At 37.6% G+C, this 18,371-nt stretch overlaps 1 protein-coding gene across 2 annotated transcripts in view; it reads right to left on the minus strand.

The window, feature by feature from the left end:
• The window catches only part of LOC126213399 (zinc finger protein 493-like), a 209,094-nt gene that overhangs the window by 36,933 nt on the left and 153,790 nt on the right, over positions 1-18,371 (minus strand). The window contains exon 6 of one of the 2 annotated variants that reach the window (XM_049941115.1): positions 17,515-17,560. The exons of the other annotated variant lie outside the window; for it this stretch is intronic. Within the exon in view, the coding sequence (XP_049797072.1) occupies positions 17,545-17,560 (16 nt within the window). The 3' untranslated portion in view covers positions 17,515-17,544. Of the gene's footprint in view, positions 1-17,514; positions 17,561-18,371 lie in introns of those variants that run through there. 2 annotated transcript variants of the gene reach the window in all.

Below are 18,371 nucleotides of genomic sequence, written 5' to 3' on the forward strand. Positions count from 1 at the left end.
TTTTTGTTTCTGTTTCTTTTCCACACTTCATTAATACAGCTTGTATTTCTGATTCACTTAATGTACAGTCACAGTGTGGACTTCCAAATTCTTTAATTGGTGGTATATCATTAAATTCTTATAACTGATAATGAGAATTAGGAGCCATTTGCTTTTCAGCTTGTCTATTTTCTTCAACAGCTTTCAAAACATTATCACCTAAACCTTCAATACCTTGTTTAACTTTTTCAATTGCATTGATAACGAGTTGATCTTCTTTTTTATATTTTTCATACTCTGTTCTTGGTTGTTTCTTCCATTTTTTAAGGTCTTCTCTTAACTGTTCTTTTACTGTTATATTGAGACTAGCTTTTTTAACAACTTCTTCATCATATTTTGCAAACATTTAATACAGATGAAAAATACATTAACTAAACATTTTTAACATCTATGTTTAACATTTATGTTTATGTTTAACGTTTATGTTGTTATGTTACGTTGTATTTTATTTCTAAACTTCACTTCTTTCGCTTTTCTAGTCATGTCTATCATAAAATCCGAATTGATCATTCCAGCATTGACGACACATTTCTATGAATTCAACAAACTTTAAATCACCAGTAACAAACTCATGGTTAATATGATTTACATTTGTGTCGTCTTGTCTAAAGATATTTAAAGAATTAAGATTATCTCTGACTAATGGTTCCATTATTTTGGAGTAAGTTTGAGCCAAATAAATGCAATCAAGTCCTCTAAATCTTACTCTAGTAAAATATTCTCTAATTATATTCTGATTTTCAAGAATGAAGTCATCAAATACAAGTACTGAATATTCTTGACATTGATCTAATGGAATAATTTCTTCAATATTTTCAATACAAGTAGTAATATTTTTGTTACACTTATCTTCATTTTTTACAAACTTTTTAATACATTCTCGATATTTCAGTTGATCTAATTTTTATAAGAAATGTACAAATGATTAATTTTATTCCATTTCAACCATACCAGTGCTAGAACATAATTATCGATCATTAGTGTTGTTTTTCCGTTACAACTTGGTCCGATGGTTGCACATCAAATAGAATTTGATAAAAGGTTACCATGTTTATTTATTGATTTCTTCTCTGGTTCTTCTTTTGACTCCCAAGCACTATTCATTTAATTAAATAAATTTTTAATACTAAATGAGCAGATTATTTCAATTGAGTGGTAATTCGTCTGTCTGAAAAAAAAATTAACTGTACCTATGCAAAACATTCTTAGTAATGTTGCATTGGTTCGCTGTTATTAAATTTTCTTAAGTCCAAATATGCTGAAAAATAAATTATGTTGTGATGGAGAAACAACAGAAATTCAAACTGGCCAGTATAGTTTGAAAAATTTGGAAAAATTTATTCATTCCAAAAAGCCTAGTATTCACATTGAAGCTGATGAAATTTTAAACAGACTGTCATTGGGATTGATGTTAAGTTATATATGGATGTTGTTGTTGTGGCCTTCAGTCCTGAGACTATTTCATGCAGCTCTCCATGCTACTCTATCTTGTGCAATCTTCTTCATCTCCCAGTACCTCCTGCAGCCTACATCCTTCTGAATCTGCTTAGTGTATTCATCTCTTGGTCTCCCTCTACGATTTGTACCCTCCACGCTGCACTCCAGTACTAAATTGGTGATCCCTTAATGCCTCAGAACATGTCCTACAAACCGATCCCTTCTTCTAGTCAAGTTGTGCCACAAACTCGTCTTCCCCCCAATTCTATTCAATACCTCATTAGTTATGTGATCTACCCACCTTATCTTCAGCATTCTTCTGTAGCACCACATTTCGAAAGCTTCTATTCTTTTCTTGTCTAAACTATTTATCGTCCATGTTTCACTTCCATACATGGCTACACTCCATATAAATACTTTCAGAAACGACTTCCTGACACAAATCAGTACTCGATGTTAACAAATTTCTCTTCTTCGGAATCGCTTTCCTTGCCATTGCCAGTTTACTTTTTATATCCTCTCTACTTCGACCATCATCAGTTACTTTGCTCCCCAAATAGCAAAACTCCTTTACTACTTTAAGTGTCTCATTTCCTAATCTAATTCCCTCAGCATCACCCGACTTAATTCGACTACATTCCATTATCCTCGTTTTGCTTTTGTTGATGTTCCTCTTACACCCTCCTTTCAAGACACTGTCCATTCCGTTCAACTTCTCTTCCAAGTCCTTTGCTGTCTCTGATAGAATTACAATGTCATCGGCAAACCTCAAAGTTTTTATTTCTTCTCCATGGATTTTAATACCTACTCTCAACTTTTCTTTTGTGTCCATTACTGCTTGCTCAATATACAGATTGAATAACATCGAGGAGAGGCTACAACCCTGTCTCACTCCCTTCCCAACTACTGCTTCCCTTTCATGCATCTCGACTCTTATAACTGCCATCTGCATTCTGTACAAATTGTAAATAGCCTTTCACTCCCTGTATTTTACCCCTGCCACCTTCAGAATTTGAAAGAGAGTATTCCAGTGAACATTGTCAAAAGCTAGAAATGCTAGAAACGTAGGTTTGCCTTTCCTTAATCTTTCTTCTAAGATAAGTCGTAGGGTCAGTATTGCCTCACGTGTTCCAGTGTTTCTACGGAATCCAAACTGATCTTCCCTGAGGTCGGCTTCTACCAGTTTTTACATTCGTCTGTAAAGAATTCGCGTTAGTAATTTGCAGATGTGACTTATTAAACTGATAGTTCGGTAATTTTCACATCCGTCAACACCTGCTTTCTTTGGGATTGGAATTATTATATTCTTCTTGAAGTCTGAGGGCATTTCGCCTATCTCATACATCTTGCTCACCAGATGGTAGAGTTTTGTCAGGACTGGCTCTTCCAAAGCTGTCAGTAGTTCTAATAGAATGTTGTCTCCTCCTGGAGCCTTGTTTCGACTTAGGTCTTGCAGTGCTCTGTCAAGCTCTTCATGCAGTATCATATCTCCCATTTCATCTTCATTTATCTCCTCTTCCCATTTGCATAATATTGTCCTCTAGAACATCGCCCCTGTATAGACCCTCTATATACTCCTTCCACCTTTCTGCCTTCCCTTCTTTGCTTAGAACTGGATTTCCATCTGAGCTCTTCATATTCATGCAAGCGGTTCACTTTTCTCCAAAGGTCTCTTTAATTTTCGTGTAGGCAGTATCTATCTTATCCCTCGTGAGATAAGTCTCTACATCCTTACAGTTGTCCTCTAGCCATCCCTGCTTAGCCATTTTCCACTTCCTGTCGATCTCATTTTTGAGACCTTTGTATTCCTTACTGCCTTTTTGCATTTTCTCCTTTCATCAATTAAATTCAGTATCTATTCTGTTACCCAAGGATTTCTACTAGCCATCGTCTTTTTACCTACTTGATCCTCTACTGCCTTCACTATTTCATTCCTCAAAGCTACCCATTCATCTTCTACTGTATTTCTTACCCCCATTCCTGTCAATTGTTCCCTTATGTTCTCCATGAAACCCTGTACAACCTCTCGTTCTTTCAGTTCATCCAGGTCCCATCTCCTTAAATTGGCACCTTTTTGCAGTTTCTTCAGTTTTAATCTACAGCTCATAACCAATAGATTGTGGTCAGAGTCCACATCTGCCCCTGGAAATGTCTTACAGTTTAAAATCTGGTTCCTAATCTCTGTCTTACCATTATATAATCTATCTGAAAGCTTCTGGTATCTGCAGGGTTCTTCCATGTATATAACCTTCTTTTATGATTCTTGAACCAAGTGTTAGCTATGATTAAGTTATGCTCTGTGCAGAATTCTACCAGGAAACTTCCTCTTTCATTTCTTAACTCCAATCCATACTCCCCCACTATGTTTCCTTCTCTTCCCTTTCCTACTGACGAATTCCAGTCACCCATGACTATTAAATTTTCGTCTCCCTACACTACCTAAATAATTTGTTTTATCTCATCATACATTTCATGAATTTCTTCATCGCCTGCAGAGCTAGTTGGCATATAAACTTGTACTACTGTAGTACGTGTGGGCTTCGTATCTATCTTGGCCACAATAATGCGTTCACTATGCTGTTTGTAGTCGCTAACCCGCACTCCTATTTTTTTATTCATTATTAAACCAACTCCTGCATTACCCTTATTTGATTTTGTATTTATAACCCTGTATTCACCTGACCAAAAGTCTTGTTCCTCCTGCCAGTGAACTTCACTAATTCCCACTATATCTAATTTTAACCTATCCATTTCCCTTTTTAAATTTTCTAATCTACCTGCCCAATTAAGGGATCTGACATTCCACGCTCTGATCCGTAGAACGACAGTTTTCTTTCTCCTGATAACAATGTCCTCTTGAGTAGTCCCCGCCCGGAGATCCGAATGGGGGACTATTTTACCTCCGGAATATCTTACCCAAGAGGACGCCATCATCATTTAAACATACAGTAAAGCTGCATGCCCTTGGGAAAAATTACGGCTGTAATTTCACCTTGCTTTCAGCCGTTCGCAGTACCACATCATCAAAGCCGTTTTGGTTAGTGTTACAGGGCCAGATCAGTCAATCATCCAGACTGTTGCCCCTGCAACTACTGGAAACGCTGCTGCCATTCTTCAGGAACCACCCGTTTGTCTGGCTTCTCAACAGATATGCCTGTGGTTGCACCTATGGTTCAGGTATCTGTGTTGTTGAGGCACGCAAAGATATTATCGGTAGTGTGCTTGGACTTATTAAACAAATTGTTGAGGCTAATGAAAAGACTGTTGCTAATGATTTTCCTAAAATTATTCCATTTGAATTAATAAATACAAATGTTAATTTGGTTGATGGAATGTTTGTAAAGCATACTGATCGTTTTCATCAAGAATCTAATATTATTACCTCATTCAAGCCTAATGCAGAATTTGGTAGACTAATAATTCATGAACCACATTATCTCTTAAATATTCCTATTTTTTATCCAATTCAAAATTAAAAAATAACTACAACTGATGAAAATGATAATTTGATGGACTTTAATGGCGCTTATGTATCAATAATTTTAGAAATCTCTTAATAAATTTTATTCTTATTAAATCATGAACAAAATCGAGAGTTTTCTGTTTTCCTCATTCCCACTGAATGAGAAGACTAAAGATAATCTAAATGTCTCCAATAAGAAACTGAGATTAATGTAAATATTGAAGGTGGATGAGTTCATCCATATCATGTGCAATTATATCTGAGTTTTAGTATTATCGGAGCTGATGCTAAAGATTATCCATCATATGATGGAATATCCAATAAAAAATTACTATGTGCAACAGTTGTTCGAGGTAATCACTATGGTTGTGTTGTTGTCTTCGGTCCTGAGACTGGTTTGATGCAGCTCTCCATGCTACTCTATCCTGTGCAAGCTTCTTCATCTCCCAGTACCTACTGCAACCTACATCCTTCTGAATCTGCTTAGTGTATTCATCTCTTGGTCTCCCTCTACGATTTTTACCCTCCACGCTGCCCTCCAATGCTAAATTTGTGATCCCTTGATGCCTCAAAACATGTCCTACCAACCGATCCCTTCTTCTAGTCAAGTTGTGCCACAAACTTCTCTTCTCCCCAATCCTATTCAATACCTCCTCATTAGTTATGTGATCTACCCACCTTATCTTCAGCATTCTTCTGTAGCACCACATTTCGAAAGCTTCTATTCTCTTCTTCTCCATACTAGTTATCTTCCATGTTTCACTTCCATACATGGCTACACTCCATACAAATACTTTCAAAAACGACGTCCTGACACTTAAATCTATACTCGATGTTAACAAATTTCTCTTCTTCGGAAACGATTTCCTTGCCATTGCCAGTCTACATTTTATATCCTCTCTACTTCGACCATCATCGGTTATTTTACTCCCTAAATAGCAATACTCCTTTACTACTTTAAGTGTCTCATTTCCTAATCTAATTCCCTCAGCATCACCCGATTTAATTTGACTACATTCCATTATCCTCGTTTTGCTTTTGTTGATGTTCATCTTATATCCTCCTTTCAAGACACTGTCCATTCCGTTCAACTGCTCTTCCAAGTCCTTTGCTGTCTCTGACAGAATTACAATGTCATCGGCGAACCTCAAAGTTTTTACTTTTTCTCCATGAATTTTAATACCTACTCCGAATTTTTCTTTTGTTTCCATTACTACTTGCTCAATATACAGATTGAATAACATCGAGGAGAGGCTACAACCCTGTCTCACTCCCTTCCCAACCGCTGCTTCCCTTTCATGCCCCTCGACTCTTATAACTGCCATCTGGTGTATGTACAAATTGTAAATAGCCTTTCGCTCCCTGTTTTTACCCCTGCCACCTTTAGAATTTGAAAGAGGGTATTCCAGTCAACATTGTTAAACGCTTTCTATAAGTCTACAAATGCTAGAAACGTAGGTTTGCCTTTCCTTAATCTAGAAGATAAGTCCTAGGGTCAGTATTGCCTCACGTGTTCCAATATTTCCACGGAATCCAAACTGATCTTCCCCGAGGTCGGCTTCAACTAGTTTTTCCATTCATCTGAAAAGAATTCGCGTTAGTATTTTGCAGCTGTGGCTTATTAAACTGATTGTTCGGTAATTTTCACATCTGTCAACACCTGCTTTCTTTGGGATTGGAATTATTATATTCTTCTCGAAGTCTGAAGGTATTTCGCCTGTCTCATACATCTTGCTCACCAGATAGTAGAGTTTCGCCGGGGCTAGCTCTCCCAAGGCCGTCAGTAGTTCTAATGGAATGTTGTCTACTCCTGGGGCCTTGTTTCGACTCAGATCTTTCAGTGCTCTGTCAAACTCTTCACGCAGTATCATATCTCCCATTTCTCTTCATCTACATCCTCTTCCATTCCCATAATATTGTCCTCAAGTACATCGCCCTTGTATAAACCCTCTATATACTCGTTCCACCTTTCTGCCTTCTCTTCTTTGCTTAGAACTGGGTTGCCATCTGAGCTCTTGATATTCATACAAGTGGTTCTCTTCTCTCCAAAGGTCTCTTTAATTTTCCTGTAGGCAGTATCTATCTTACCCCTAGTGAGACAAGCCTCTACATCCTTACATTTGTCCTCTAGCCATCCCTGCTTAGCCATTTTGCACTTCCTGTCGATCTTATTTTTGAGACGTTTGTATTCCTTTTTGCCTGCTTCATTTACTGCATTTTTATATTTTCTCCTTTCATCAATTAAATTCAATATTTCTTCTGTTACACAAGGATTTCTATTAGCCCTCGTCTTTTTACCTACTTGATCGTCTGCTGCTTTCACTACTTCATCCCTCAGAGCTACCCATTCTTCTTCTACCATATTTCTTTCCCCCATTCCTGTCAATTGTTCCCTTATGCTCTCCCTGAAACTCTCTACAACCTCTGGTTCTTTCAGTTTATCCAGGTCCCATTTCCTTAAATTCCCACCTTTTTGCAGTTTCTTCAGTTTCAATCTATAGTTCATAACCAAGAGATTGTGGTCAGAATCCATATCTGCCCCTGGAAATGTCTTACAGTTTAAAACCTGGTTCCTAAATCTCTGTCTTACCATTATATAATCTATCTGATATCTTTTAGTATCTCCAGGATTCTTCCAGGTATACAACCTTCTTTTATGATTCTTGAACCAAGTGTTAGCTATGATTAAGTTATGCTCTGTGCAAAATTCTACAAGGCAGCTTCATCTTTCATTTCTTCCCCCCAATCCATATCCACCAACCATGTTTCCTTCTCCCCCTTTTCCTACTGACGAATTCCAGTCACCCATGACTATTAAATTTTCGTCTCCCTTCACTACCTGAATAATTTCTTTTATCTCGTCATACATTTCATCAATATCTTCATCATCTGCAGAGCTAGTTGGCATATAAACTTGTACTACTGTAGTAGGCATGGGCTTTGTGTCTATCTTGGCCACAATAATGCGTTCACTATGCTGTTTGTAGTAGCTAACCCGCACTCCTATTTTTTTATTCATTATTAAAACTACTCCTGCATTACCTCTATTTGATTTTGTATTTATAACCCTGTAATCACCTGACCAAAAGTCTTGTTCCTCCTGCCACCGAAATTCACTAATTCCCACTATATCTAACTTCAACCTATCCATTTCCCTTTTTAAATTTTCTAACCTACCTGCCCGATTAAGTGATCTGACATTCCATGCTCCGAGCCGTAGAACGCCAGTTTTCTTTCTCCTGATAACGACGTCCTCTTGAGTAGTCCCCGCCCGGAGATCCGAATGGGGGACTATTTTACCTCCGGAATATTTTACCCAAGAGGACGCCATCATCATTTAATCATACAGTAAAGCTGCATATCCTCGGGAAAAATTACGGCTGTAGTTTCCCCTTGCCTTCAGCCGTTCGCAGTACCAGCACAGCAAGATTGTTTTGGTTAATATTACAAGGCCAGATCAGTCAATCATCCAGACTGTTGCCCCTTCAACTACTGAAAGGGCTGTTGCCCCTCTTCAGGAACCACATGTTTGTCTGGCCTCTCAACAGATACCCCTCCGTTGTGGTTGCACCTACGGTACGGCCATCTGTATCGCTGAGGCACGCAAGCCTCCCCACCAACGGCAAAGTCCATGGTTCGTGGGGGGGGGGGGATAATCACTATATAGAAAGGATGCAATATTATATCTGGAATGGAACATCCATTCATTTCTTCATTTGCCCATATGTTATTAGCTTCGACTATAGGAAATGAGTTCACTATGGAAGGTCATATCCTCAACAATGGTAAAATAAAAAGTAAGAAAAATGAAGTACTTTTCCAATAGATTTGTTTGGTGGATTTTTCAAAGATTATAAGGAACTGATGTGGTAAGGAGATTGCATTGTAATTTTTACTTGGAGTTCAAGTGCTGAGATGCTATTCTTAGATGGGCTGCTAAAAACCATGCTGGAATTGAATTAAAATATATACTTCCAAAAAAAGGAAAAATTGTAGTAGAATCTATGGAAATTCATGTTCCTGTTGTAAAGTATCAACCAGAATATTCATTAGAACTAAAAGAAGAAAGACTAAAAAATTTAAAAAATTACAATTTCTTTCTTTGATTCACAAATAGTTGCAACAGCCAGATTTGAAGGAAAAAGATATTTTGAACTAGATATTACTAATTAGTATAATTCTTCAGAATTTGATATGCCTTACTTTATTTTTGTTGTTTTCCAAACCAATCGGCAAATACTAATCAAATAATTGATTCTTCTTTATTCGTTTATGTTAAATTAGAAAATATCTATATGGAAAATGGAAGAAATTAAATTTTTCCTCAAGAATTTCGGAATCTTGACCCACCAAATAACTATCTGAAAGCATATGAGGCTTTCCTCGATTTAAGAGAGTCACTCAATTGAATGACAATGTCAATGTAAATCCCTTCAGTTTTATTGAAAATTGTCCTATTTTTGTTTTCAATATGACTAGGAGAATGAATGTGTTAGCCACACAGAAAACTACAATGACATTAGTTGCCACTTTTAATGATAAAATTCCGAAAGATACAATTTCCTACATATTCATGTATGGTAAGAAAAATTTCAGATATGATGATCAGATTAGAATTTTGAGGGAAAATTTTGAAAATTTTTTTTTCTATATGAATGGATTCTCTACTGAAGAGGATAAATAATTCTAGCAATTCCGATTGGTTTATAAAGATCAGTGAGCTAGCAATAAATCAACTGTATTACATTATGGGATATAACTATTTAAATACTAGATATGAAAGGAAAATTTATATGGAACTTGATAGTAAGTTTAAAATTATTTTGCCACACAGGTTTAATAAAGTAATAAATGAATTGGACTTTGAGTGTTTTGAAGATGGTAATATTAAAGTATAACATATTCAAGGAAGCTAAAATAATGATTATGTACTTGATGAGCTAGGGTTCATTGTGCGATTAATTTTTTATTGGTTTAATTTTTTATATCTTATTGTCTGGGTGGGTTGGGTTTTGTCAGAACATAATCTCCTAGTGCAACAAACGTACCCAGTTACTACTACCAGTGAATGGTATACCTAGATGACATAATAGTGTATCCAAAGAGTATTTATGAGCATTTGGAACGATAGCGTGAAGTGTTTCATCGTCTGTGTCCAGCATGTTTAATGTTCAGTTTAGAGAAATATCATTTTGTATTGCAAGAAGTTCAGTATTTGGGTCACATTGTAGGGCAAGACAGAATTTGTAACGACCCAAAGCTAGTTGAGGCCGTTCAAAGGTTTCCAACACCCACCAAGGCCAGGGAATTGCAATCTTATCTGAGGCTCACAAATTTTTACCACAGGTATCTTCCGAAATGGGCAGAAATTGGAAGACATCTTATGCAGCTGCTACAGAAAGAAGTGAAGTTTCATTGGACAGGTAAGTGTGAGGCGGCGTTCCAGAAGTTAAAAGATCTGTTGACGTCTAGCGGCAACTTTGTCTACCTCGATTCACCAGAGCACAGCGTTGTCTCCATAAGAAGTAACTTTTCGGTGCAAGATACCAACCCTTTGAGTTTTGCATAGCTCCGCCACAAGGAGACACCTCGTCAGTGAAGGATTTTGCTAGAAGAGTGGAACTTATCTGGAGACAAGAGCAAAAATTGAATACAAAGGTTTTAAAGAAACAGGAAAGAGCACATTATGTGAAATCAGTGTTACCTAAGTACCATGTGAGACACTGGGCTATGTTAACGAATCCTTATGTGCCGAAGGGGAAAACGGAGAAGTTTGTGTCAGCATAACAGCCCCTACCAGTCAACAGAGATGATGTCGCTGGTTAACGTTAAATTGCAGCTCTACACCTGCCCTTCGATAGTCACAGAAGCTGAATTATGCTGTTTAAGGGGGATATGGGCAATTTGCCTAGTCTGATCGTAGATACCATAGATTGGGGGAGAGGAACGGTGGATGAGGAGAAGAAAAAGGAAAAAGCAAAGTGAAGGAAACAGGATAACATAGCGAATTATCAGTATATGCTAGGACCTCGAGCATGGATCTGGGACAGAAGTAAGCTGAAGCAGCAACTGGTAGTTATTGCTTCATTAGCACTAGCCACTTGTATATTTCTCGTGGTTATCAAATTTATTTGTTTCTTTTTCAAGAGAAGAGTTGCACAAATTCCAACCCTCCCAAGCTTCAGAATACGGTTTTAAACTGATCACAACAGCATGGGAGTGAACATTCATGAAGCCAAAGACTAAGTGTGCTAAAGGACCACAAGGAACAATTGTTTATAAGAGAGAGAACTGCAGTGTAATTAGTAGTGACAAGCCACATTATATGGATTCAGAGGAAGTAGACTATGTAAATATGATACAGTTGGTAGACAGTTCAAAATTATGTAAATGAAGTCATTGTGTAAATAGATGTGGAAGCAGAACGAGGAAACACATTCTGTCCTTAGAGATTGAGACTGTAGAGGGTCGAATGATTAAAGCGATTAAAATGGATAAGTGAAGGACTTTTACAGTAATGAAGTTATTTACAATGTGCAGAAGTCCTGGGAGCCAGAAGTCACATATGTGTTACATTCTATTGCATCGATCAGTGGTATGATACCATTGTGAATTGTGAAACGTCCCCTTAGAAAAATTGTACATGACTGTGCTTAAACTGACACACGATATTTTTAGCGCAACGCAATCTGACTTTCAAAAATCCCTACAAAAGAATGGCCCTGACTAACATTAACCTATACCTTTCACAAATCACTTACCTCACCAAAAATCTTCGTTACTCGAACTACTGCAATACAGCGAGTGCCACTACTGCCAGCTAAATAAAAGATTCAAACTACTGAAGGCACTAACTACTAATAGGCATAGTTAGCAAATGAAAGATTTTGATAGAGAACAAACAATGTATTTACCTCAATAGTGTTCAAAAGGCATAATGTATATAGCAGTTCATGACATCCAGTCTTACAAATTTCAAAACTCCGCCATTTCTCTCCCCACATCCACCACTGCTGGCGGCTCACCTCCAACTGCTCAACGCTATGCACTGTTCACATCCATCTGCCCAACACTACAATGGCAGACAACAATGCAAACTAGCCACAGACTCCACACAGCACAGCCAGTGATTTTTCATACAGAGCGCTACGTGGCGTTACCAATAAGAAAACCTAAACAGCCTACTTACATAGCCCCCATGCTCCTCAGAAAAAATTTTACAAATTGTTTTGGGCACTGGCCAATACAGATTTGAAAAAATTTTTCATAATTACGGTAAGAAAGATATCAAATGCACACACTTATTAATACAATGTTGGTCAAAAGCTAAAATTTTCTCACAGTCCATAAAGTCAGTCCTGATCATTCATCACAGTAAAACTGCCCTTTTTTTCTCAAAGTCTGAGCAGTAAAAGGCAATGCACACGGAAGTAGTGGATTTCCATGCAGTCTTGAAGAAGTAGTGTTGTCCTTCCAACAGAAAGACAGTGCTGACTCTTGACATGCAGACAGGTAATGGGTCACAACAGAGCAAACCCACAGCAGAGTCAGCCGAAGTTTTGAAGAATATTGGTAGGTAGGTCATCACAGAGCAGACCACTGTAGTCCTGTTAGAGCTTACGGTATTGGTGGGCCACCAGAGGTGCAGAGCCACTGCAGTCCTTGTAGAAATAATGGTATTGGTAGGCCATCATAGATGCAGACCCACTGTAGTCCTTGTAAAAACGGCCAGCAGCCATCAATTGCGACTGTGCAGGTGCCACAATCACCATCGAAGAGTCTTGTGGACAATATAGCAAGTCCATGAATCACCACTTGTGCACTCACAAAACTTTTTTGAAATGTCCTTAGAACCAGCAATGCTGTTATCCAGTCCCTTGCTGAATTATTAACACACGTGCAAACACTATCAGTCCCTACTTCTCACATATTGTCCATATACTATGACCAACAGAAATGTGTGCAGTGAAATGTAACTTACAAGTTACTTAATTTGATGAACTGGTGTCAATTACAATTTTATAACATAAGAATACAATAACAAAGGTACAAAATACATCATTAAAGAACATAACAATACAGATAACATTTGTAGTAATATGGGCTTTACAAAAGAATAGAAATAAATATATACATCAGTGATACAGGAATTATGACATAAGTAAATACATAAAAGATCAGAATAACTTTTGAAACATCACCTCCACACATGAGCATTAAAACAAAACAGAATAAATAATGTCTAAGCATCTTTACAAAGTAAATAACATATTATCAGAAAAATTCTACAACGTAACTCTCATCAGATAAACACATAAAGACAGGAAGAACACAAATACCCAAGGGTACACAAGCACATAGTAGGATAACACAAGGATAGACAGGGTTTGTTTTACTGCAGTATTTTGCAAACAAAACTTTCTTTACTTCTCAGAGAACTTCCTTGTTCACTATTTCCAAAAAGTCCTATCTATACCCACTCTCTGTACTTTTTTCGTATAACTTCCCAATCCATTTCTTCCAATTCATCGCAACTCATTCTCTTATATAGTCTAGCCCTCTTAAGGTAACTTAAATCTACTGAGCTCAGATGCAGAAACTAAGGGACAAGGCAATGCAGCAGCACTAAACAATTAATACAAACAGCAATGGAAAAAATGGAAATTGTCAAAGCAAGCTGCAGTAAATCTAAATTACCAAGCAATGCAACATTACAACTAATATGAGCCAATGTGCAGCAACAAGAAAAATAAATCAGTGGTAAAACTAGCTTAACAGAGTAATACAAAGTGAAATTTAGTAGCACTATGCCTGGCAAACAGCAGCAGCAAATGTAATAACTTATATCTAAACATGACAAAGCTCAAGCAAAAAAAATATTACACTAAAGATGGCCATGTCTAATACCTATGTCACATCTTAATACTAGAGTGATGCATCACAATTTATTCTACAAAAGAAATTACGAAGTACTTGAAAAGAAAATTGTGTACGCAATTCCTGTGAAGGGAAATTTCTTTTTGTGCTCCCTCGTTTTTTTAAGTAGATTATAAAATTGTTATTTACTGGATCTGTAGGCATAAAATATCTATATTAGTACATCTATTAAATTTTATTTTAACCAATGCTGCAGTGCAGCTAGAAACTAGATATCAAACAAAATGAGCAATCTCTCAACTAGAAAGACAATAGATGTAAAATGTTTCTCATCATTTCATTAGGTATTTTAGTAAATATCATAAATTAAGAGCTCCACAGTGTAATCATATATTTTCAAGTTTGAGCGTGTCGTATTTGTGATGCTGTCTACAAAGAAATGTCAATAGTGAGGATAATGGCCTCCTTTTTTCTCCAACTACACCTCTGAATGGCACACACTAATGGATTTTTTCCAGGCGACTGTCGCGCAGCTGCCCACGTAATGCGTCGTGCCCACGACGCATTACGTGAAGGTCACTTAACTTTCTCACCGAAATATTTACAGCAGTTTGCGCTACAGTGACAGTCTCATATAAAAATTTCACAGGTCGAAAATTTGCGTTACATATGTGTAGAAACAAAATCCTGTAAATATAACAGTGTCCAAAAAATTTTCGCGGGCATTGTGATACATTCACGCATATACACACATTTCATAACTCTTAAAGTACGATTCTTGGTTTCCAACATCCTTTTCATAAATCAGAGTCCCTAACCACTACTCCTTATTCCTTACCTTATTGCACATGTACATATTCGTCAACACGTCAATCTTGTGGCGACACTTCAATATTTCATCATAATAAATACATAGCATAATCAAATTCCTCATATAGCATCAGCTTATTGATCATAAACATACCTCAACAGCATAATACACATCGTCATCGTAATAATAACATCATAACACCTCAGTCAAATCTCAAAATCGTCGTAGCTTTCTGCAATAATTTCAAAACCAAAAAAAAAAAAAACCTCTGCTCATTTCAACAGTGTCATCTACCTCCAATGTACTTTAAAAATCATGATCCCATACCAAATACATTATTCAGAGCTCTCATAGTATCACAATGGTTCCGAAAAAATACGAACAGTTCACAAAGTACAGACGAAATACAATTTCATAAGTGTGAAGTTATCCATCTGTGTAATTGCGTTAACATGTGTGACTGATGTAGTAGAAAAATGTTTGTTTCTCTGTTAAATAATCAGATAGCTATGTAATTTGTGTGTTAGAGAAATATGGTACCGATGTGTAAAGTTGTATAAGCAAATACCATATTAGCTAGGGCTCCTTGTGCTTGCCAAACGCATGGTACACAAATTAAGCGTTTACCCCCCTGAAGATTAATGTAATTATACCCTCAGGTGTTACAGATTACAGCAATGGAATGAAATGTATCACGGAAAACCTTTGTATCATTGTACTTCAAATATCTTTAAAAATAAATGTTTTAAGTACAAAATTAATCACTCAAATACGTGTACTGTAGCGCTAAACTGTGCGTCTTGTTGTAAGATAATCTCTGTGAAAGTGTCGTAGTTATCGTCCTCCGAAAGCTAAGTTCTGCAGAAGTCAATGTACTTACCTCATGATAAACAAAAGTGAAATGCTTTGCGTATAGATATCTTAGTTATTACGCTTATTGCCATGATGAAGAAAGTACTGTGCAGTAACGTATTGTTGTGCTACGGAAAAGGCTGCCTCATTGTAGCTATACCACAAAAGTTACTACTAAAACATGTTTTACTTTCCAGAATAATACAGAAAAACAGTGCAGATTTAAAACAGATACAGTGCAAAAGCAATAATATAAATTGTGTCACTCATTAGTAGCGTCGTGATATAATCGTGTTGCTGTCAAAGAAACCAAATACTAAGTCATCTTTAATCTCAAAGAAAGTACTTCAAATAAAGAATATCTTTTCAACTAAACCAAAATGTTGCATTAAAATCTCATTAGCAGTATATGTAAGCCTTATAGTCGTTACGTAATCGTGCAATTAACAAGCAAGAATGTATACACACAATAACACCGTGTCCTCTGTTCACTATAACAATGCATTCGTAATTTCTGTTTAAATATGCTCCCTAGGTTCTAAACTGGATAGTGAACTTCAAAACATTGTTGCATGTTAACAGATTCTAAGCCTGACAAAGCATACTAGTAATGTAAAGTCAAAAATTTTATAGCAAAGACTAAAGTTAAAAAAACAGATTGTCTCTCAATAAACAGTTTTACATGTGAAATGTGGTGCAATCCTTTACTCTTCATAGTACTCAGAGTTTGAACTTGAATACAATTATCATGTGGTATACGTCGGTAAATAATACTGGAATTTTTCTCAAGGTTAGCCTCTATGTTATTTTTCTCTGAGCCAGCCGGCGCACGTGGCTGCCTGCGGTGCGAGTCATTGTCTGTCTCTTTGTTGGCGTGCATCGTTATTGGGATTAGGAGACCCAACTTTTACAAATCACTTACCTCACCAAAAATCTTCGTTACTCGAACTACTGCAATACAGCGAGCGCCACTACTGCCAGCTAAATAAAAGATTCAAACTACTGAAGGCACTAACTACTAATAGGCATAGTTAGCAAATGAAAGATTTTGATAGAGAGCAAACAATGTATTTACCTCAATAGTGTTCAAAAGTCATAATGTATATAGCATTTCATGACATCCAGTCTTACAAATTTCAAAACTCCACCATTTCTCTCCCCACATCCACCACTGCTGGCGGCTCACCTCCAACTGCTCAATGCTACGCGCTGTTCACATCCATCTGCCCAACATTACAATGGCAGACAACAATTCAAATTAGCCACAGACTGCACACAGCACAGCCAGTGATTTTTCATACAGAGCACTATGTGGCGTTACCAATAAGAAAACCTAAACAGCCTACTTACAATTGGGTCGGAGGAGCGCCGAGTTCAGAAACACGAAAGAGAATGCTGTGTATCCATCCAACTCGCTGCACGCCCATGTGTCAATATCGAGGGCAGTAATTGGGTCAATTATTCCATCCAAGCAACACCAAAATATTACACCGACCTACTGGGGAAGAATAACTGCAGACGTCAGTGGCAGAATGCAACAGTTAAGGACCGGCTGTCAACTCGTCAACATCGACCATCGTGAAGCGTTGGAACGTGGAGTGTGTGCCACTTACTGCAGACACCAGTTCGGAGTCATCACTGCCACCGCAATAATCGTAATAGTCATCACCGTAATGCAGGTCATCGCCTAGAAGGCGCCAGAGTGACGCCGCCGCCGTAACTATCGTTATGGTAATGATAATTAAGATGAGTACATTGCGAAGTTGTTGTGATCCTGGGGTGAAAGCAAATCTTAAACAGGACATTACAGTGAAAATTTGAATGAATTAGGATAATTTCTTTAAAAAAAAAGTGAGTTCCTGTACTACAGCACTAAATAAAAACTAATATACTTGGTTACAAACAATTTGCTTTTTACTTTGCTTTAAAATAGTATTTTGTGGGTGTACCTTGTGTCTTTGTTATTACAAAGATTATTTTGTTCATCTATTTATGTTGTTATTCCATCTGTCATGGAGAAGAATACATGAGTATACTGTGTTTTGTTGCGCCATAGCTCCATCTTTCACAGCAAACAGCTCCTGCAACCAAAGCAGTCAAATGACGTCATAGGCGGGTGTCTCAGGACCTCTCAAACACAATGCATACTGAGGCAAGAATAATTATTCAGTAAGTTGACGCTGTAGAAGACACCTCCCACAGCCTCTGAAAAAAGGAATCGCTAAATGTTATGGCACAAGCAGGGCTTCTGTAGGTGCCGAGATGATGGGAAAGCTGGGACAAATGATGTCATGTCTGCCCAACAGATTTTCCTGGCACCTCCAGCCTATTATATTGTAGTGGCCAGGAGCATTGTGGTTTCAAAAACTCTGCTTTGTAAGGCTTGCTATTATACAAGTTTAACTCAAACAGACATTATGCGGTCATCACTACCTGCTAGCTATGAGGGAAGGTCCATACCACTCTTCGAATAGGGATGAATCATCACTGGACTCTGTCTACAATAGCCACATGTCTCTGCTCCTGCTAAGTCTGGATGCTGTCCACATGGTACTTCTCCACTGGTGTGACACCCACTTGGTATTTGCCAACAGACGTTAGTCGTCTTCCTAGCGGCGTGGGGGTTTGAGACTGGGCTTTCTGGCTGTCCAGTCGTCACAGCCTCAGCAGGAAAACAATGTCACTGTTCATCATCCCGAGCAGGGACACAGCACTGCTGTCATCCATGCTGGGTGCTGTGGTTTGACTCCACCTGCCACAGTATGCTTCAAACTGAGCAGCATAAACAGACCAGCTGCTGTGACTGAATTTTCTGTCCACCACTGTCTGCTGCACAGCAGCTGGCGCTAGCAATTCTGCTATTGTGCTGACCGCAATATTCCACTGGATGTC

Source organism: Schistocerca nitens, chromosome 11, assembly GCF_023898315.1.
Source record: "Schistocerca nitens isolate TAMUIC-IGC-003100 chromosome 11, iqSchNite1.1, whole genome shotgun sequence".
Classification (NCBI taxonomy): domain Eukaryota; kingdom Metazoa; phylum Arthropoda; class Insecta; order Orthoptera; family Acrididae; genus Schistocerca; species Schistocerca nitens.